Source organism: Pinus tabuliformis, chromosome J (genome assembly GCF_031772625.1).
Source record: "Pinus tabuliformis cultivar Carrire ecotype Pingquan chromosome J, CPIR1, whole genome shotgun sequence".
NCBI lineage: Eukaryota > Viridiplantae > Streptophyta > Pinopsida > Pinales > Pinaceae > Pinus > Pinus tabuliformis.
Genome location: NC_142295.1, coordinates 886,421,308 through 886,443,115, shown reverse-complemented (window position 1 = coordinate 886,443,115; position 21,808 = coordinate 886,421,308). Strand labels below are relative to the sequence as shown.

The 21,808-nt window shown below is 35.6% G+C and overlaps 2 protein-coding genes across 2 annotated transcripts; both read right to left on the bottom strand.

Annotated features, from left to right (window-relative positions):
• Positions 1-10,341: 10,341 nt before the first annotated feature.
• LOC149229522 (uncharacterized) lies at positions 10,342-10,959 on the bottom strand. Its single transcript, XM_089381052.1, has one exon. The coding sequence runs from the start codon at positions 10,957-10,959 to the stop codon at positions 10,342-10,344; it is 618 nt and encodes a 205-aa protein (XP_089237178.1).
• A 9,030-nt stretch (positions 10,960-19,989) lies between these two features.
• Positions 19,990-20,403, bottom strand: LOC149229521 (putative adenylate kinase 7, mitochondrial). The gene has a single exon (XM_089381051.1). The coding sequence runs from the start codon at positions 20,401-20,403 to the stop codon at positions 19,990-19,992; it is 414 nt and encodes a 137-aa protein (XP_089237177.1).
• Positions 20,404-21,808: the final 1,405 nt, after the last annotated feature.

Here is a 21,808-nt window from a genome sequence, read left to right as displayed (position 1 = left end):
AAAATTCTATTCAATTATTAAATATAATTAAAATTATATAAAGTTATAATATATTTATTTAGTTATAAATAAATAATAAATTAATTAATTAATTAATTGATGAATTATATATAATTATATAAATTAAAATTATATTTATTTAGTTATAAATAAATAAATAAATAAATAATAAATAATAAATAAATAAATAAATTAATTAATTAATAAAATTTAATCTAGAGAGGGACCAGTCCCTTAAAAATAATATTATGATAATAGTTAAATACCAATATTAATAGAAAATTAAAAATTTTAATAAATAATTAAAAAGCAAATAGGTCGCATCAGTAACTAAAATTAACAAATATAATTAAAATTACATATACTTAATATAATATATAATTATATTTAAAATAATATTTATATTAAAAAAAATATTATTTTAAATATAATTTTAATATAAGTTCATATAATTTTAAATAATATAATAAGGTTAATTAATATAATATAATTAAAGTTATTTTAATTATATTATATTAATTAAAATAATATATAATTTTAATTTTATATATTATATTAAGTATATGTAATTTTAATTATATTTGTTAATTTTAGTTACTGATGGGACCTATTTGCTTTTTAATTATTTATTAAAAATTTTAATTTTCTATTAATATTGGTATTTAACTATTATCATAATATTATTTTTAAGGGACTGGTCCCTCTCTAGATTAAATTTTATTAATTAATTAATTTATTATTTATTATTTATTTATTTATAACTAAATAAATGTAATTTTAATTTATATAATTATATATAATTCATCAATTAATTAATTAATTAATTAATTAATTATTTATTTATTTATAACTAAATAAATATATTATGACTTTATATAATTTTAATTATATTTAATAATTGAATAGAATTTTAATTCGGAATTAATTTTAGTTACTGATGAGACCTATTTGCTCTTTAATTATTTATTATATATATATATATATATATATATATAGATTTTATTAATATTGGTACTTAACTATTATCATAATATTATTTTTAAGGGACTGGTCCCTCTTTAGATTAATTTTTATTAATTAATTAATTATTATTTATTTATTTTTTCCTAGATATAATGTTTATTATTTATCTTTAACTAACTATTATTAGGAATTATTTTTAGGTACTAATCGTACATCACTGTTTAATTATTTTTATTATTTTATTCATTTATTAATATTTTTTATCATATTATTATTTTATTTATTGGTCTAGCCCCCCAGGTTAATAATAAGGTTTTTGATCCCTGGACCTAGTCAAATGTAGCTGTTGTCTTTTTAGCCGTTGGAGGCTTTGCTTTGTCTATTTAACCTGCTAAGCTGGATCTGTTTCTTCAACTTGTCCTGACGATGAACCACACTGGTTGGTTCAAAACGCGTCGACAAATGATGTCTCATGTGATCTTCGCCGAAAAATCCTTTATAAACTTGATATGGATCACAGAAGCCTAAACTCTATTAAAGAGACAAATTGTTTTAGATTTTTATTTTGCCAAAGTCTTTGGCTATTTTTTAAGTTATTTTTAATAAATTTGAAAAAAACAAAAAAAATCACTTGAAAATTAAAAATAATCCTTTTAATTAACACATACCATTTAACCGTTATAATTATAATTTAGATTTATTAAAATATAAATTAATAATTATAATTATAATAAAACAGACATTAAAACTATATTTAAAAAACAAAACATTCCTTTAGATATCGGTACTGTGTGGGTAGATTTTTGTTTTGATCATGCTCTTATAGGCCAATTATTCGGATTCTGTTCCACGTTAAATCATGCTACCTAAAAGCAAATTTGGATGGACATAATTTCGCACCATGGTTGTCACGCAAATCCCAAACCGTATCTGTGATTATATAATTTTATATTTTTAATATTTAAAGGGAGGAAAATGATTGAAATATAAATTTGTATAAATTATTAAAACCTTGAGCATATTGTAAAATAATTCAATTTAATAATACTTATTAATCTTATATTCGTGTAAAGTGCAATTTAATATTCTTGACAAATTGGTAAGAGAAAGATATTTGCTTAAGGTACACATAAGATGAAAGTATTTACAATTACACTAATGAAAAGAACGTGAATAATTCAATTAAATGGTTTTACATATATTTAAATGGAAAAGGTAATTGTAATATTTCTTGTTCGTTTTTAGGAAAATGTAGGGAGTTAGAAAATTTGTATACAAATTATTCATGGGTAATTATCTAAATCACTATTATAGATCTTCATTAACTATTAGATAGAATGCTCATCCATATATTGGGTAATTTTTAGTAGAGAAATAGTAAGTTGCATAATCATTAACAACCATTGTTGTAGTATATTAACATAAAAAATACGGTGAACATTGTATCTATTTCATGATTCCCTTAACTAGATTAATTAAACACATACTTCACATTATGAACATCTTTCAGTACAAAAATAGTAAGTTGCATAACCATTAGTGACCACTGTTGTAGTATATTAACATAAATTGTACGATTAACATTGCATCCATTTCATGATTCCATTAACCAGATTACTTAAACACATATTTCACGTTATGAACATCATATCAAGTAGGGAATCAACATGACCAAATTAACACAATGATCAATCATATCATTGAACACCGATATACTTTGGAAACCCTGTAGTGTGAAAACTAGCAAATGTTTAATGTTATTATTAAACGCTCATAAGGATGTTCATCTCTCACTCAATAGCTTACAAGGGAGTCCATCCCTTAACCATTGTCATAAAATATTACAAGGAAATATAACTTAAACACAACATATCTAGCTAAACGCTATTACAATAATCATGATATTGTTTACCCACAAATCTTCAATCTTTATATCTCTGTGGCCTAGTTGTTTTCTTAGTGGACCATCTTAAAACTCACACTCCTCTGCATAGACCATTGATTCTTTACCTGCCACAATATTAAACATAATTTATTATTTTCACAATGTCACCATCCTTTCTTGCCATGGTTATCGTTAGCAAACTTTGATATCATGATTACATACAATATTAATCAAACCAATTCATAAATATATACTAGTGGTGCTTCACCATCTATTCATGTACTTTCATGAAATGCAAACAAAATATTGTGATGTGCTTCCTTTAACAACACTGCATATGCATTAGTTATAAGCGTATAACCATCTATGCAAGTCTATAAACCAATACCACATCAACTAATATTCCCCTCCGATAAGCACACATTCTTGGAAGAAAAATCACTACAATTGTCCATACATTCTTTTAAAGGAAACTAACACATCAATTATAATCTTCTTACACATGAATTACATAAACCTTATCAAAAGAACTAGCTATTCATTTATTACTTTGGTGCATGAAAATACGTGAAGAAAGTTAACACAATGAATTTTGTTCCTATGCACGCAAATGCATACACATTCCAAAGAAATCTTTCCAAAATAATGCTTAACACAATATAGCATGTAAATACATGTTTCCTTTTTGAGGAAATCTACCACAATAGGGCATGTAAAAGTATGTTTTCTTATACATAAAACTAATGTAATAAATCATACCAACATTACACTCCCCACCCCCCACCGCCCCCCCCCCCCCCCCCCCCCCCCCCCCACCCTCCCCCCCACCACACACACACACATATATATCTTTTCAAAGTAAACCAACACATTACCATGGATTTATTGCATGTAAATTCTTCTTGTTTCCCAAATAACCTTTTCCAATGTAAGCTAGCACAACATGTTTTATTTTCCCGAATACAAATGCATAATTTTTTCTAGACGAAACCTAATACAAAGATTGCATGCATATACATTATCTTAGTCGAAAAGAAATTAACATAATAGTTATGATAGCATACAAATGATCACATAATTTTTCTAAAGAAACATATCTCAATGTTTCTTCTAACCATGCAAAGGACATATCTCTATAACATAATGAATATTCTTTTTGTATGCAAGAGATTATCATAATGACTCTATTTTAATGTATGAAAGACATATCCCTCCTTTCAGAGGGTCTAGCGTTTTATGTTATATATGGGAATACTTTCCCTTTTCAGGAAAAACTGATGTAATTAACTATTTTTTGTGTAAATAAGCTTTTGTATTAACAAGTGTAACATATAGTACAAAAATTCTGCCGAAGCAGATTACTAGCTGCATAACAGGCCTTACTCGATAGCAACAAAGTGAAACAGGAAGAGAGAACTATAGTAGACATATAGAACCTAGTGCTACCGAGGAGTGCACCACGCAGGGTGACTTGGGCAAAAAAAAACTGGCTATCACAGAGCTAGAAAAACAGTAACAGAAAAATATATCAAAGTCCAACAAAGGGACATGGAAGACTAATCAAAGTTGTTGGGGGGGTCAGGGGCTGCATGCACCTCACTGTGCCTGGAAGCCTTAGCCTGGTGAACGAACGACGAACCTCCCTTCTGCGGATCAGCGGGCTTGCTGTCCTGCTCAATAACTTTCCAGAGGAGTTTGATCAGAACAGAGAGATTTTTGCTAATTGAATCCATCTCCTGATGCATTGTGCAGTGTTTAAACTCGCTGCTCTCGACCACTGCCATGTGGTCCTTAGTCATCGTGGCTGCAAACTGCTGGAGCGTGTGAAGCTGGTCCGCCTGTTCCCCCTGAACGTCCATTGCCATTGCCAAGATGGTCTTCATGCGCCATGATTTTGCCTGAGTACGGATGTATTGGGTTGCTCTAGTGCTAGGCTTTCCAGGGTCATGCAAACAGTCGACTTCTTGGCTGAGTTGATGATCAGAGAGCTTGGCTTCCTCTTCCTGCGCAGAGGCCTCCAAATCTATGATTTTCCGCTTATTCCTCTGAGATGTTCGTCGCTCGAACAAATCTCGGGCCGTCTGCAAATCTCTGTTTGCCGACTGGTTTCGGCTGCTCTCGCCCGCCATGAGAAACCTTTCGTGACTGATACTCTCCTGAACACTAATGCAGAGATGGAGTCTCTGCTTCCTAAGCGCATAAAACATGATGCTCCAAGAGAGAGCAGGAGCAATTATATAGAAATTGGCGGGGAGGTTTCGGGCAGGGGAGTGGATCGTGGCGTGTTCATTGCCTGTCCAATCACCATAAATGTAGTTGTGTGAAAAATTGGAGGGGCTTTTCATTGATTGGGAATGTTTGCCTTCACCACCTCCTGCTCGGTCTTGAGCGTGCCACGTGTCCCTCCGTCCAGCGCTTCTGCAGCGGCCTATGTCATCCTGGATCATGAACCTGTACAAATCCCTGTAACCTGCTATGCTCATTAATGCCCTCAACTGGCTTGTCCTGCGGTAGTTGTTAGGAGTTGATGGCACCAGTCCCGTCGGCCTATCCATATACTTATGAAAATTTGTGAATCGGATTGTCGACCTGCCCTTTCCGTAGCCGCTAAATCTAATCGAGCGAGTTGAGAGCATCGGTCTTCTAAATGATGATTTTCCACCATCTGCCAACAGTTGTCCACCATTTCAGCTGGGTGTTCGATCCCATGGTTAGCCAAGTGGTCGGCGACCGAGTTTGCCTTTCTCCTTACCGCTTGGAAGATGAGGCCTTTCATTCCTCCAAGCAGTTTCCCGATACTGTCTGTGACCATGGACAGGCACCAATGCTTAGTTACTTTGCTTATTGGAGTGCCCCCGTATATTTTCTTTGCCACTGCTATGGCAATCTCAGAGTCGCCCTCAATTACTGCGTTTTCTGTTTGGTTTCTATGGAGGATTTTTAACCCCTTTTCCATTGCTGCGAATTCCATTTCGTTATTGGTACCCTCACCCAGCGCTTTGCTGTATATATGGAGAATTTCGCCTGACTGGTTTCGGATGATGCCTCCTATACCAGCTGGGCCCGGGTTACCTTTCGAGGCCCCGTCGAAATTTAACTTCAGAAAACCTTCAGGGGGCCGAGTCCATCCTTTTAGTGTATTGTTGATGTTCTGCTGTTTGGCCTGGGGGACGAGACTTTGGTCGGTGCAAATGTTGAAGGCATTTAGGATTCTCTGGTCCTCCGGTGAGATTCGGCTGGCTGGGTCGGCTTTACTTTTTACCAGGATTAATTGGCGGATGTTCTGAAATAAGGTAATTCTCAAATGCTCAATATTCCTGTGTTTGCTTTGAAAAATCCTTCTGTTTCTTTCTTTCTACAATGTCCAAGTAATAAAACCTGGTAGAACTTTCCATATATTGTTGATTTGAGGATTTTTTGAATAATTGCTTGGCCAATTGTTAATGGTGTTATGGATGGAGTCCAAGTCTCTGCTGTTTTGCTGCATGATAGCTTCTATCTCTTGCCAAATATGGTTTGCCCACTCGCAGGTATTGAAGAAGTGGTTCATGGTTTCTGCGGCTTGGTTGCACATAGAGCAAAAAGAAGGACCTTCAAAGCCCTTTTTCTGCAGGTTTTCCCAAGTGAGGGTCTTTCACCGCATGAGAAGCCATAGAAAAGTTTGAATTTTTGGCCAAAAGAGGGGATCACAAACCTTGTTTAACCATGATGCATCCTCCCCCTGCTCTGAGAATTCCATCTGCCTTTTGGCTTCTTTAAGGGTGAAGTTGCCATTGCCCTTCAGCCCCCATCTCAGCTTGTCCTCATCTGTGGTTATTCTGATTTTTCGTTTGTTTAAGATTAGGAGCAGATTTTGAAGGTTATTATTTTCTTCATTAGGGCTTTCTACGTCTGGGAGGGACCATTCTCTCCATTCCTGGTCCTGGCTATCGGGGTTCTAGTATTGATGAACGGAGTGCTTTCCCCTGTTCTGACAGTTAATTTTGTACGCTTCAAGATCTGGGTTTTCAAGCTTTGGGTGCTGTTGCCAGGAGTCTTCCCAAAAGAGGGCAGATTTCCCATTATGGATCTCCCAAAAGCTGTGTTCTTGAATTAGATTTCTGTTCTTTTTTGCCAAATTCCAAATTGGGGAACCTTCTGGCAATTCCTGAAGTCTTATGAGGTCCTGGTCTCTGCAATTAGGAGTGTATTTCTCCTTCCAATGTCTCACCCAGGGGAGGTTGGTCTCCTTCAGCCAGCGCCACCACAGCTTTACTCCACCAGTTTTGTTGCTAATGTCGGGGTCAATTAGGTTTAAACCTCCAGCTAGTTTCGATTTACAGACTTTATGCGAGGCCACGAGAGCCCATTTCCTCTTCTCTGCGCTGCCACTCCATAAAAAGGATCTTTGAATGGATCGGATTTTCTGCAGGATGGCTTTAGGCGCCGGGAGGATAGAAAGCATATACTGAGGGATGGCCTGCAGAATGGCTTTAGTTAAAACTAGGCGTCCCGCAAAATTAAGAGCCCTGTGTGTCCAATGTTTGCATCTTTTTTCCATGTTTGCTATGAGCCTTTCCCAATGAAACTTTTGCCATGGCTTGGTGGTGAGCGGGGCTCCCAGGTACTTCGAGGGTAGAGAACCTTTTCGAAAGCCTAGGATGCTGGTAAGATGGTTCTGAATTGAAACATGAGTATTAAAGAAAAAAATAGTCGATTTGGAGTGGTTTATGTCCATACCTGATGCCATGCTGAATAGAGATAAGATGGATTTGAAAGCCTTGGCATCTTTGACAGTTGGAGAGCCATGCAGCATAGTATCATCGGCAAACTGCTGGTGAGTAGTTGCAGGGGTGGAGGGGAAAGGGCGCAATCCATTAATTTTCCCTTCCGCTTTGGCTCTGTGAATATATCTGCTAAGCCCTTCCATGAGGATCACAAAAAGGAAGGGGGACAACGGGTCTCCTTGCCTTATGCCACGGGAAGGAGAGAAGGGGGCCGAGGGGGATCCATTAACCAAAATAGAGAAATTTGTTGACTTGATAAGAGTGAGAATCCATTTGATCCACCGAATGTCGAAACCAAGAGCACTTAAGGTGGCCTCCAGGTAATTCCAATTCACTTTGTCGAAAGCTTTTGAAAGGTCGAGCTGAATCATCATACCATGGATTTTTCTGGATTGCAAAGTATGTATCATCTCCTGAGCCAAGAGGATGTTGTCCAGAATTTGTCTGCCTTCCACGAAGCCTGATTGCTCCTCCGAGATGATGTCAGGGAGGATTGGTTTAAGTCTGTTAGCGATGACCTTAGAGATGATTTTATAAATCACGTTGCATAGAGCTATGGGGCGAAACTTTTCTGGAGTTCGGGCTTCCTCTTCTTTGGGGATTAGGGCTAGGAAAGTAGAGTTTAGGGCTTTAAGAATTGAGCTAGATCGTCTTGAATCTTCAACTACTTCCCAGACCTCTGTTTTGACTATTTTCCAACAAGCTTTGTAGAAGTTTATAGTAAAACCATCTGGTCCCGGTGCTTTATCATTTGGCATGTCTTTAACAGCCTCCTCCACCTCCTCCATTGAGATCTTTCTTAACAAAGAGGCATTTTGTGCTGGAGTAATGATTTGGGGTATGGCCTGTATTATTTCCTCTCTGGCTTCCGATCGATCTTCTTGAGATTCCTGGGCAATTTGCTTAAAGTGACTAGTAAGAAAAGTTGAGATCTCATTGTGGTTTTGAATAACTTCTCCAGATGCATTGGTAAGCTTAAGGATTTTATTAGCCCCCTTGTAATCCATCGTCGATCTATGGAAGAACTTTGTGTTTTGCTCTCCCTCCTTCAACCATTGGATGCGAGATTTTTGCTTCCAAAGGATTTCTTCCTGTATTTCTGCATTAGGATCTTTTCCTGTTCATTTGAGTCCTCCCTGTTAATCCCCGAAGCCCAGTCTTTATGAATTTGACTTAGTCGGTCTTCTATATTGTGCTTTTCCTAGAAAATATTACCAAACTCGGTTGCATTCCAATCCTTGATTTTGTGTTTGATGTGATTTAGTTTGGACTGGAGTTTAAACATTTTGGTCCCCCTTATATTCCTGGGCTCTTCCCACCATTTTTTCAACAGATCTGGAAAATTTGGGTGAGTTAGCCAGAATTTCTCAAATCTGAAAGGCCTGTTTTTGGGGGTCTCTAGAAAGGCAGCTTCCAGGGCGATGGGCCAGTGGTATGATCCCCCACTGGGGAGGATATCAGAGTCAACTGTTGTTCCTTCCAGTAAGATGTTTTCTGAGATCAAAAAATGGTCAAGGTGAGAGGCTATCCTATTTTCTCCTCCTCTTCGGTTGTTCCAAGTGTAGAGCCCATTTTTTGGGGGGATGTCGACCAGTTGGGCGGATTCCATGAAGTCAACAAAGAGTTCTGAGTCTTTATTCAGTCGCCTAAGGCCTCCTTTTTTTTCCAGGAGGGAGGTAATCATGTTGAAATCCCCTCCCATTATGATCTTTGAATGTTGGTATCTTAGCTTTAACTTCATCAGCGAGTTCAGGAAAGAAATTTTATCTTCTAAACACTGTGGCCCATAGACATTTATACAGAGGTAGGTTTCAGAATTACCTGTTAATTGAAATTCTGTGGCAATGTATGATCTGGTAGCTTCCATAGAGGTGATTTCGATTACTCTGGAGTCCCAGAGGGTTGCAATGCCTCCTTCCCATCCTTGACTGGCTATGTCTATATATTTGATAGTTTTTCGTAGCTTTTTGGTGATGTTCTCCAGCTGATTAGTGGCACGCTTTGTTTCTTGAATGAGCATAATGTCTGGCTTTTCCTGTTGTAACTTCCTCTTGAGAAGTCTTTGTTTAACTTGGCTGTTGAGCCCTCTTGTATTCCAGGAGATGATTTTCATTAATAATGATGAGGTTATTTGTAGGACGGGAAGGCGTGTAAAGCCTTCATTTTGCCTGAATTGATCATTAGGATACCCAAATCATGAAGAACCTCTCCATTTGTCCTTCGGCCTCTTCTCTTGTTTTGCTTCCGTCCTAATGAATGAAGAAAAAGGCTTTTAGATTGGTTACCTGTGGCTTTCATGATTCCTAATCTTTTCTTTTGCTTATCTAGCTCTGCTTGTTGTCTTGCTATGAAGAGGTCGCTGATCTTCTTTACTTCTTCCTCCGGGATATTTTCCAGCCCTTGTGTTCTCCAGTGCTTTTCCATGTCTGGCAGATTTACCCCTTATTTTTCTAGAACTTCATTGAGTTCCAGATCTTCGCTTCCCCCGTCGCTGGTTAGCATGTCTGTGTCTTCATCTCGTTCATCTGCTACTTCATGCGTTTGTACTTCTGTATTTTCAATGGTTTCCTCTGCATCAGTTGATCTGTGGTCTGTCATATTTTTTTGAGGAGCTTCTGGTAGCTTTGTCTCTTTGTTGTTACCTTCCGAGTCTGCTTCTGAGTCCAGAATGCTGAAGGGGTTGAGGGTTTTGCTGGGATCTATCACTGCTTTGTTTATTCTTTTCCTTTAGGCCCTTTTTCTTGATTTTGGCTTTTTAAAACCCTCCTGGTTCTTGGCTGGTTGCTCAAGCTTGGCATCTTCCACTGGTTTGTTTAATGGGCATTCCCTGACAAGGTGACCGTGTTCATGGCATTTCCTACACTGGAAGGGGATCTGTTCATAGTCGATGGCTTGAAAGTAATCTTCATCTCTGAACTCTAGCCACAGTCCTTCATGTAAGGCACCTGAGACATCCATTTCGACATAGATCCTGGCACAGGAAGTGTACTTCCTTTGCATCGTTGCCTCCGAGGCTTTAATGAAGGTGCCAAGTCGGTCTCCTATGAGCTTTAGGGTCGCTAGGCCCCAGTAATCGATAGGTAATGAGAAGAGGCGGATCCACACAGGGACTTGGGTGAAGGCTTCCTTTTCAGGCACGAAGTTCGCCTTCCATGGCCTCATGTAGAGGCCTGCTGATGAAAGGAAGTAAGGCCCTCCATCGAAGACCCTATCTTTGTCTTCTAGGTTAGAAAAGACAACAGTAAAAAAACCTTTAGCTCCAAGATGTAGTTTGACATCACCTTTTGGTCGCCAGTGCTGCTTGATCCATTGGCAGAGAGCTCTTTCTGTTGGCCACAGTCCCATAAACTTACATATGATTGCATGCTCCATCATGTGGTCTCTGTAGGCCTAAATGTCTGGATCTAAGAAGACCACACAGAGGGCTTCCTTCTTTTTGGGTTTGCAGACTCCTTGCAGGGTATTTTTGGGGCTGAGGTTGGAAGCTTCCATTTTATCCTCATTTTCTATAGGGCATTTTCCCTCCCTATGTTCCTTTTCTTCATCTGACGGAGCGATTATTGGATCTGAGTTGTTTTGGCCTGCTTTCGGTTTGTTCCCGTGTTTCTCCTATCTGTCACTGACTTTTACTGGCATCTCTGATCCGTGATTTGGATCTTTCTGCCACTGGGTTGCTCTTCCGCTGCTTGTCCCAGAGCTGTCTTTTCGGGCTTCATACCCAGAGATATTGAAACCTTCATGTGCTTTGTGTTTCTGCATGACTATTTGCCTATAAGTTGGGGTCCCCGTCTGCCATTTGTCGGGCCAGTACATGGCCTCTGAGAAGAAGATCAACTAATCGGTCTCTATGCGCTGCCAGAACTGTTGGTGAGCCTATTAAGATCAGTGCTAAACCCTAGGTTTTTGGAATCTGTCAACAATCCATAACCAGTCCTTTACTCTGTATTTATTTGGCTTGATATTGAAACCCAAATGCTTTAGTCTAGCGCTAATTGATGTAATTAACTATTGTTTATATGCTTATGCATTTATTCTTTTCAAATAAAATGATTGTTTATTTGTGCAAATAACACATACCTAATTTTCAAGAACCCAACATAGTTTCTCTATATTTTATGTACGAAGTTCTCATGCATCTGTTTTCAAGATAGTATCTTAATTAACCCTTCTTTTGCGCATAAGAAATAAGAGAACCTTTTTAAAATAATAACAAAGTTAACCTTTTATCCACTAAACCATGCAATTGAATCAAACTATCCAATATACAACTCATAAATAACTTATCTTTTTACCAACTAACTTTTGCAAATTCTTTCAAAGGAATTAACACAATCGACTTATGTGTGACTCATAAGGAAAATATATTATTTCCAAATAAGATTCCTATGACTTAAGTTATGTGCATTTGATATATGCATAGCTTATTATCTTTTCATATAACTAGAAATATTCCTTTTTTTAAAGAAAGCAGCATAACTCATTATCTCTTATCCATGAGAATTCATGATCTCTTATGCATGAAAATACTCCAAAATACTTTCCATGGATTTATTAAACACCTAAACTTTATCATCAACATAACACACCATGGAAATCCTTTACCATAATTGAATACCAAACAACATATTCTTTTTGAAATGATAAAACAATAATTATCTATCTTTGCATGCAATACAAATTCTTACCCAACGAATACTAACATAATAGTTGCATTTTTATGCATATAAATACAAATTTTCTACAACATTTTCAAAAAAACAACTTGGATAACTTATGTTTTCCATGCATAGAGATTTATTGTTTATTTTCAAGAAACTAATCTAATTAATTTTCTTTGATTCACAACCCATGAAACTTACCAAAATTTACCTTGGTTAACTTATAGTTGAAGTCATGGAAGCATTTCAAAAAATTAATCTAAAAAATCCAAATAGAATATTATTTTCTTTTCGGAAAATTTTATATCATCTTTTATAATTTATGTATATATATATGGATTTTTTCTTTCCACAAATATAGTGTAGGGAAAACAATGTAAATACTAATAGCATATCCATATTTTTCCACATAAATTCTTTTATGTGTCAATTTTTCAAGCATTTTTTCCAAAGAACATAACATAAATCTATATGCACAATGTATATAACTCTCTTTTTTAGGAAAATGTATTAACTTATCTTTTCAAAAGGCAAAAATATTGATATATTTTTCCACATTCCTCACTGCATGGGATTATATATATATATATATATATATATATATATATATATATATATATTCTAAGAAATATTTGCAAAGATACCGAATTAAACAAATATTTTCCTTCGAGAAAATGGAAGAATTACTCATCTTAACCATTGTTACAGTCGATTAGCAAATCTAAAACTGACTCCATAGGAAGAATGTGAATGGTCTCCTTCTCTCTCAATGTCTTCTGCAGTCCTGAAGCACAGTTTTTATTCAACCATCTTTCCTTAAAACTAACGAAATATAGTGAATATGTAGACCATGTAAGATAGATTTATTCTACATGAATGGATCTTGGAATGAAACAAGTTTTGCATGCCTTCGTGAGTCTTGGAAAATCTCTTCCACCTAATCTTTCTAGCAGACATCTTAGAATTATTGCCTTAATGTTTTACGCCAAGAAAAGAATGCAGTGAAGGAAGGTTAATCTCGCTCCATTTTTTGGTAAGAAATAATCTATGTGCTATTTCCTAAAAAACTACCTCCTTGTAACTAAACACTCCATATAAAATATCTCAAATAAGTAAATAAATTACAAGGTGGTTATCAAGCACTGATAATGAACACAAGAAGATTTTTTAATTTATTTACGAAGAAATATGTCTTTCTATCAACCACTTCATCAACATTAAACCTAGTAATTTAACACGGTAATTAATAATGTTTCATGAACATTAAAGTAATATTACATACTCCCCTACTTAAAGAGAACACCATCCTTGGTATTCATCTTTCATTGCAACTTTAACTTTTACTGATGATATAACAATCTAAACAACCCAAAATGGAGTAATTCCCCTTTAAAATGAAGGATTTCATTCCAATAAATATCAATAAGCAAGAAAAATGATGCTATAACACAAGAAAAATCAATAGTTATAAGCATTTATAGTTGTGGAAATATGAAAATTCTACTTTGCATCACTTGGCCATTACTCAAATTCGTAGAAGCAAAACAAAATATCTATACCAACTTATAGTTACTTACCAATTACTCTTGGAAGTCATTATCTCTTTTATGCAGGCACTCTAAGAATGGTTGGACAACCCATCAGCACTCCATGGCAAGTACCATGTAATGTATGCCTAATAAATTCAATCATATTAGTCACAACATTTTCAATCAAATGAAATACTTTGAACTATCAATTATTTATGCAATGTCTAAAAATATTTTAACCACGACACTTCCACGTGTACTTAGAGAGCACCAACCCTCTAATAATCCAAATGATATATCAATACACCACATGCATATTGTCTTATCTCGTGCTAAATACATCCACATAGTACTTCTAAAAGTACTCAAAGAGAACCTAACTCTCTAATCATAAAAATAGTCAATAACTACACCAAGTGAAAAACAAATTAGCCCCTCCTAAGATGCTCAAAAGATTGGTAACACAATAAAGGAACTACACTTCCAGTAATCCCTCACTACGCACTAGGCTTCTTTTTCTGTAAATATGTACATAAAATATTTATACAATCAAATAAAAAATTCATTTTCAACACAATGCATAAATGATTAGTTAATGCATTCTTCTTTGAGAACCACAATGGAAAAAGAATGCTCCTCCCAACCAATGGGAAGTAGTTTCTAGAATGAGATCAAGCCAATTTCGCATAGAGATAGCTCTATGACAAAGACCATACTAGGCACAGTATGGAATTCCACTGGCCAACCAGCTCAAGAATCCTAATAATTACATAGGGTCCAATATAGGATTCCTCTTGGCAGCCTCATGCCTATTCCTCTGATAGCGTTGGGTCTATGACGAGTTTTGGGCCTCCTCCAACAAGCTCCCAAATCAACACAATTTCCTCAGACGTTTGCCCCACTTAACCATATTTGTGAACTCTTTTCCCTTACTAAGATCATCTATATATAGGGAGAGGAAATATGGGTAGGGAAGTGCCATCAACCCCTCCGGGTACGAAACCACCATTAACCCAAGTCCTTATGGGCTTTCACAATTGTCCACAACTCTCTAGCATGTTAAATTTCTCTTTTAGCACTCTTTCCCACAGTAATTTACAAAATGAACCATATGCACATTATCATTAAGACGTAAGAAACATTTGTGTACATCATGCATTCATACAACACGAGTCCACAATATCTAAATTGACAGGAAACATAACTGACATACAGGTGGTATATATTCGGATTTTCTAGCTAGCACAATCATGCATATCATAACATTATACTTCCTCATTTACAATTTCATTTCACATTGCAACATATTACCTTCACAGTCTTTCTTGTTTCCATTAAGCTACCACTGCTTAATCACATCAGCAACATTAGTCATAAATATGCATTATTTAACATATATTCACTTTCCCAATCATTTTAGTTTCATGCATTCAATAATTTCATGCATAAAAGTATATGCAAATATTCATTAATGTGTAAATTTCAATAATAGTTAGGGTAACAATCCAAACATTTCCAATTTCCTGTAGTGTATTATCATCAACAGATCCTTATATGAAGTAACTACCATAATCACTTGCTTAAAACTTGTAGTAATCCTAAATCAAATCCAGTTCATGCATATAAGTTTTATTAGTTAGTGACCATGCGACATTAACCAATAACTACTACCAACCATCTTAATGCAACCATGACAAGACTTAATCAACAATGAGTTATTACAGTCAAGTCTCACTATTTGACTCATTGTTTTCTTTTAATATCTAAATGGATTCTTCCAATGTCATTTTAAAACACTCTATCGTCCTATTCAAGGACATTCCCCATATTTTACATTCATGCATTCACTCATTAAAAGTAGTGCATTGTAACTTTAGTCATGTTCATTAAATGTATCATTAATATTTTCATATTTGCAAAGGTTGGTAGTCAAATTTCACTTTCACTAGTGAGTGTTCAAGATTGTTCATAGGTGTAATAGAGGTTTTATTATTATTTATCCTCATTGGGATTCAAATGTCATGAATACAATTTTGCAGCAGACTTTATTACTTATTACTCTTCAATACAATTATAAACATGCATCATGCATCTCAAGCCAAAAGTAGTCTACTGCATATATCAATATGTAGATTGTTAGACTCATACCTGAGATGATGCTCACTAGTAGCATACCTCGATTTCCTTTCTGCTTAACAATTCCCAAAGGTGCTAGCGTTGCAACCTTCAACTCTGATACCAATTGTAACATCCCCAGTTCACCTTACATGAAAATACATGGAGTTAGAATTTTTTTACACAAACTACCCATGGGTAATTATCCAAATCACTATTCCAGATCCTCATTAACCATTAGATAAAATTTTCATCCGTACATAGAGTAACTTTCAGTAGAGGAATAGTAAGTTTCATAACCATTAACAACCATTGTTATAGTATATTAACATAAACTGTGCGATGAACCTCTCATCCATTTCATGCTTCCCTTAACAAGATTAATTAAACACATACTTGACATTATGAACATCACATCAGGCAAGGAATCAACATCATCAAACTGACACAATAATCAATCACATCATTGAACACCAATATACCATGGAAATGCCATAGGGTGAAACGAAGTAGACATTTAATTTTATTATTAAATGATTGTAAGGGTGTTCAACCCTTACCCATTAGATTATAAGGGAGTCCATCCCTTAACCATTGTCATAAAATATTACAAGGAAATATAATTTAAACACAACCTATATAGCTAAAAGCTATTACAATCATCATCATATAATTTACCCACAAATATTCAATCTTTATATCTTTGTGGAATGTTTGTTTCATCAATGGACCATCCCGAAACTCACACTCATATGCATAGACAATTAATTCTTTACCTTCTACAATATTAAACATAATTTATTATTTGCCCAATTTCACCATCCTTTCTTGCCATGATTGTCATCAACAAACTTTGGTATCATGATTACATAAAGTATTAATCAAACCAATTCATAAATCTATACTGGTGTTGCTACACCATATATTCATGTACATTCATGAAATCCAAACAAAATATTCTGATATGCTTCCTTTAAGAATAGTTCATATGCATTAGTTATAAGAATATAACCATCAATGTATGTCTATAAACCAACACCACATTAACTAATATTCCCCTTGGATAAGCACACATTCTTGCAAGACAAATAACTACAATTGCCAATACAGTCCTTTAATGGAAACTAACACATCAGCTATAATATTCTTACGTTCGAATTACATAAACTTTATCAAAAGAACTAGTCCATCATTTATTAGTTTTGGTGCATGAAAATACGTAAAGAAAACTAACATAGCAAATTTTGTTCTTATACATGCAAATGCATACAATTCCCAAAAAAATAGTCCCAAAATAATGCTTAACGCAATAGAGCGTGCAAAACAAATGTTTTCTTATTGAGGAAATCTACCACAATAGGGCATGCAAAAGCATGTTTTCTTATCCATAAAACTAATATAGTATATCATACCAGCATTACCCATCCTTATATATATATTCGAAGGAAACCAACACATTACCATGGTTTTATTGCATGTAAATTCATCTTGTTTCACAAAGAATCTTTTCCAATGTAAGCTAGCACAACATGTTATCTTTTCCCGAATACAAATGCATAGTTTTTTCTAAACAAAACCTAATACAAATATTGCATGCATATACATGATCTTAGTTGAAAATAAATTAACATAATAGTTATGATAGCATAAAAATAATCAAATAATTTTTCTAAAGAAATATAGATCGATACTTATTCTATCCATGCAAAGGATGTATCTCTATAACATAATGACTATTCTTTGTGTATGCAAGAGCCTATCATAGTGACCTTATTTTAATGTATGCAACACATATCCCTCCTTTAGGAGCGTCTAGCTATTTATGTTATATATGGGAACAATTTCCCTTAAGAAAAAAAATTGTTGCAATTAACTATTATTGCTATGCTTATGCATGTGTTCTTTTCAAATAAAATTCTAAGCACCCATCGGCACTCTCTCTCTATCACTAGCCCAAAGAGAAGCATTCTAACTAGCCTAACGGGGATAGTAGACCTAATTGAGCATGTATAGTGTATTTTTTAACTATAGCAGGATCACCAAAACTGACCCTGTCAAGTCCACCACCATAGAACTGAACAGTTACACCTACTTTACTATCTGACCTAGCTAGCAGCCAACCATTAGGCAACAAAGTCAGCAAAGTCAAAACGTCAGAGTCCTATGCGATGCGAAAAACACAAATCTAGTTCAGTAACATCCAATAGGATTCTTATTGTGGAAATAACATATACATATTTTGAAGAACCCAACGTAGTTTCTCTATCTTTCATGTACAAAATTATCATGCATTTCTTTTCCAGATAGTATCATAATTATCCCTTCTTTTGTGCATAAGAAATAAGAAAACCTTTTTAAAATAATAAGAAAGTTAGCATGCACTAAACCATGCAATTAAATAAAACTATCCAATATACAACACACAAATAACTTACCTTTTTAGCCAATAACTTTTGCAAACTCTTGCAAAGGAATTAATACATTTGACTTATCTTTCACACACAAGAAAAATATATTATTTCCAAACAATATTCCTATGACTCATGTTTTTTTTTTTTTCTAAATTAAGACTAATTCTATTAAGAAAAGACATATGGTACAAACAGAGCTTTCAGAGAAGCGAAGCTAAGGAGCAAGGGAGCCGGAAATGATATGAAATCAACCTCGGTCCCAAAGAGCAAGCACGGCATGAGCAAAAGAGAACAGAGAGGACAGAAAAACGAGTTGGTCTAGGGAGTCTACCCAGCATGGGCAGAATCTTCCAATCTACATTTTTTTCCTTTCTTGTTACTGACTTTGACCCAACCAATTTGATCTGGCTGGACCGGAACTACTTGCAGACTGATCTGAGCTGAAGGAGGAGACTCCTTGTCTGAATCAGAAGGCGAAGACTCATGAGTACGTTTCTGCGAGAATAAAGGCGCAGAAGGATCCTTGGTGCAGGCTGAGGGAGAGTCCTTCGGTTGCTCCAAATTCTCCTCTTCCACTTCAATGTCCTCCTCATCAGAGCTAGAGGACTCTATGTCATCCGTAGGGGGTCTATCACAAGGTTTCCAACTCTTGGATTTGGATTTGCGAGTGATATTCTTCTTTTTGTCGAGGAACGCTGCACATGAGTTCTGGAGATGCCCCGTTTGATGGCAGTGGCGACACCTGAAGGCTGTATTCTCATAGTCCAAAGTTTGCGTCCAATGGAAGTCCCCGACTTTGAGGATGATCTGATCTGGCAGCCCTTTACTAATGTCTATTTCTGCACAAATTCTGCCGTAGGTATATATTCCTTTCTCCCCCCTTGAAGTATCTGTTGCCAGGAAGCGGCCTAGGGTGTTCCCGATTCCTTGAAAGACAACAAAATGCCATAGATGCGCAGGGAGATTTGGAAGCCTGACCCAGATAGGGAGCTTGGAGATGACCGCAGTGGAGGGGTCAAAGTCTGGGAACCAGGGGGAGAGGAAAAGTCCAGCTGAACCCCAGAACCAGGGGCCCCCCGTTAAGGCTTTCTGGTAATCTTCATTGAAGGCAAAGGCTACAATAAAGAAGCCTTTCGAGCAGAAGAAGACTTTGCAGTTGTTGGTCCAATTAGAATGGATCCACTGGTATAGATCAGCAGTGCGGGGCCATAGGCCATTAAATCTGCAAATGAGGGTTGTTTCTGCAAATGTCTGGTATTGATCATCCAGAGATGGATGATTGATTTCAATGGCAGGGGTTTCCTCCATTTTGTCCACCAAGAAAGGTTTGGGAGCCTCGGCAGATTGGGCAGATTTCTTGGCAGGCTGTGCATGGATTGCATCTTTGTAGGAGAAACCCTTGGAGGCAGAGGATTGCCCAACTACACCTCCCCTTAGTCGAAGTGATAGGATCACTGTGGCATTTCTTTCAATATTATAAAAGGAAAGAGGAAGATTGTTATCAAGCTGCTTACCTACAAAGAGGAGCCGCAGAAGGGAGGAAGGGATCCCCAACCTCTGTTCAAGAATCTTTGAGAGATGGCACACTGTGAGAGATGGCTGGACCCCAAGGAGCAGGGTTTTGCCTGTCAGAAGAATTATTTGAATCTGAAAACTCGCTTGCTAGAGATTAGCGCCTTCACTCATAAAAGCAGAAATAGCCGAACCCTGTTTTGAGAGAGAGGGCTCTACTTTGAGCTCCGCCCTTTCGAGATTGCCCATGGGTATATTTGGCACATTCAGCAGCTTGGAAACCAAACTGGCATCGACGCGCTTCTCCATGCCGGAGCTCCCAATAAAATCCCACTGAACGCCCCTGCCGGTCGTGTGACTGTCGGCTTCTGGCTCCATGACCGGCGACGCACGATCATTCTCCCAGTTAGCATTTCCGTCATCTATCAGAGCCGCGGCAGTAGCCCCAAACCTTCGCAGAGGCACCATTGCAATACCAGGAGCAGCCCCATGCCATAGCAGAGGCGCCGCTTCAATGCGTGGGATCAACCTCTCACGTCTAGGGTTTTGCAGAGCGAGTTCCATTTTTTCCAATCACAGCATCCAGTCGGATATCATAAGAGGACACTCCTATGACTCATGTTATCTCTATGAGCATAGGTTATTATCTTCTCCCATAACTAAATATTCCCTTTTTCAAAAGAAATTACCATAAATATTTATCTCTTATGCATGAGAATCCTTTGAAATCTTTTCCACGGATTTGTTAAAAATGTAATATTTACCATCATCATAACACACCATGAAAATCTTTTACCATAACTGAATACCAAACAACGTATTCTTTTTCAAATGATAAAACAATGTTAAACACCATGGAAATATTTTACCATAACTGAATGCCAAACAACATATTCCTTTTCAAATGATAAAATAATAATTATCTATCTTTGCATGCAATACAAATTCTTATCCAAATAATACTAACATAATAGTTGTCTTTTTATCCAACCTTTTCAAAACAACAAATGATAAAATAATAATTATCTATCTTTGCATGCAATACAAATTCTTATCCAAATAAAACTAACATAATAGTTGTCTTTTTATGCAACCTTTTCAAAACAATAACTCCCATAACTTATGTTTTCCATGCATAGGGATTTATGGGTTATTTTCAAGAAATTAATCTAATTAAATTTCTTTGGTTCACAACCCACGAAACTTAGCAAAATTTACCTTGGTTAACTTATAGCTGAAGTCACAAAAGTATTTCCAAAAATTATTCTAAAAAAGTCAAATATAATATTCTTTTCTTTTCTTGGGAAACTTTTATATCATCTTTTATAATCTATGTATATATAAGTATGTTTTCTTTCCACCAATACAGTGTAGACAAAACAATGAAAATATTAATAACATATCCATAGTTTCCACATAAATTCTTTTATGTGTAAATTTCTCAAGCATTTTTTCTCAAAAACATAACATCATTAAAATCCTCTATATACATCATATATACATATATAACTCTTTTTTTAAAAAAATATAATAACTCATCTTTTCTCCTCTATATGCATAATATTATATAACTCTTCCTTTTAGAAAAATGTTGTAACTTATGTTTTCAAAAGACACAAATAATTATATATTTTTCCACATTCCTCGCGATATATATATATATATTAAAAAATATTTGCAAAGTACCCAATTAAACATATATATTTTCCTTAAAAAAATGGAAAAGTTCCTCATATTAATTGTTATTACAGTGGATTTGCCCATCCATAAATAACTTCGTAGGAAGAATGTGAATGGTCTCTTTCTCTCTTCATATCTTCTGCAACCATGAAGCACGATTTTTATTCAACGATATATCTTTAAAACCAATGAAATGTAGTAAAGATATGCAAAATATATGCATATATATATATATATATATATATATAACTCTCACTTTTAAGAAAATGTAGTAAATTATCTTTTCTCC

Bases quoted from the DNA above. Each gene is read 5' to 3' on its own strand.
- LOC149229522 (XM_089381052.1), bottom strand. From the start codon at position 10,959: ATGGGACTGTGGCCAACAGAAAGAGCTCTCTGCCAATGGATCAAGCAG.
- LOC149229521 (XM_089381051.1), bottom strand. From the start codon at position 20,403: ATGGAACTCGCTCTGCAAAACCCTAGACGTGAGAGGTTGATCCCACGC.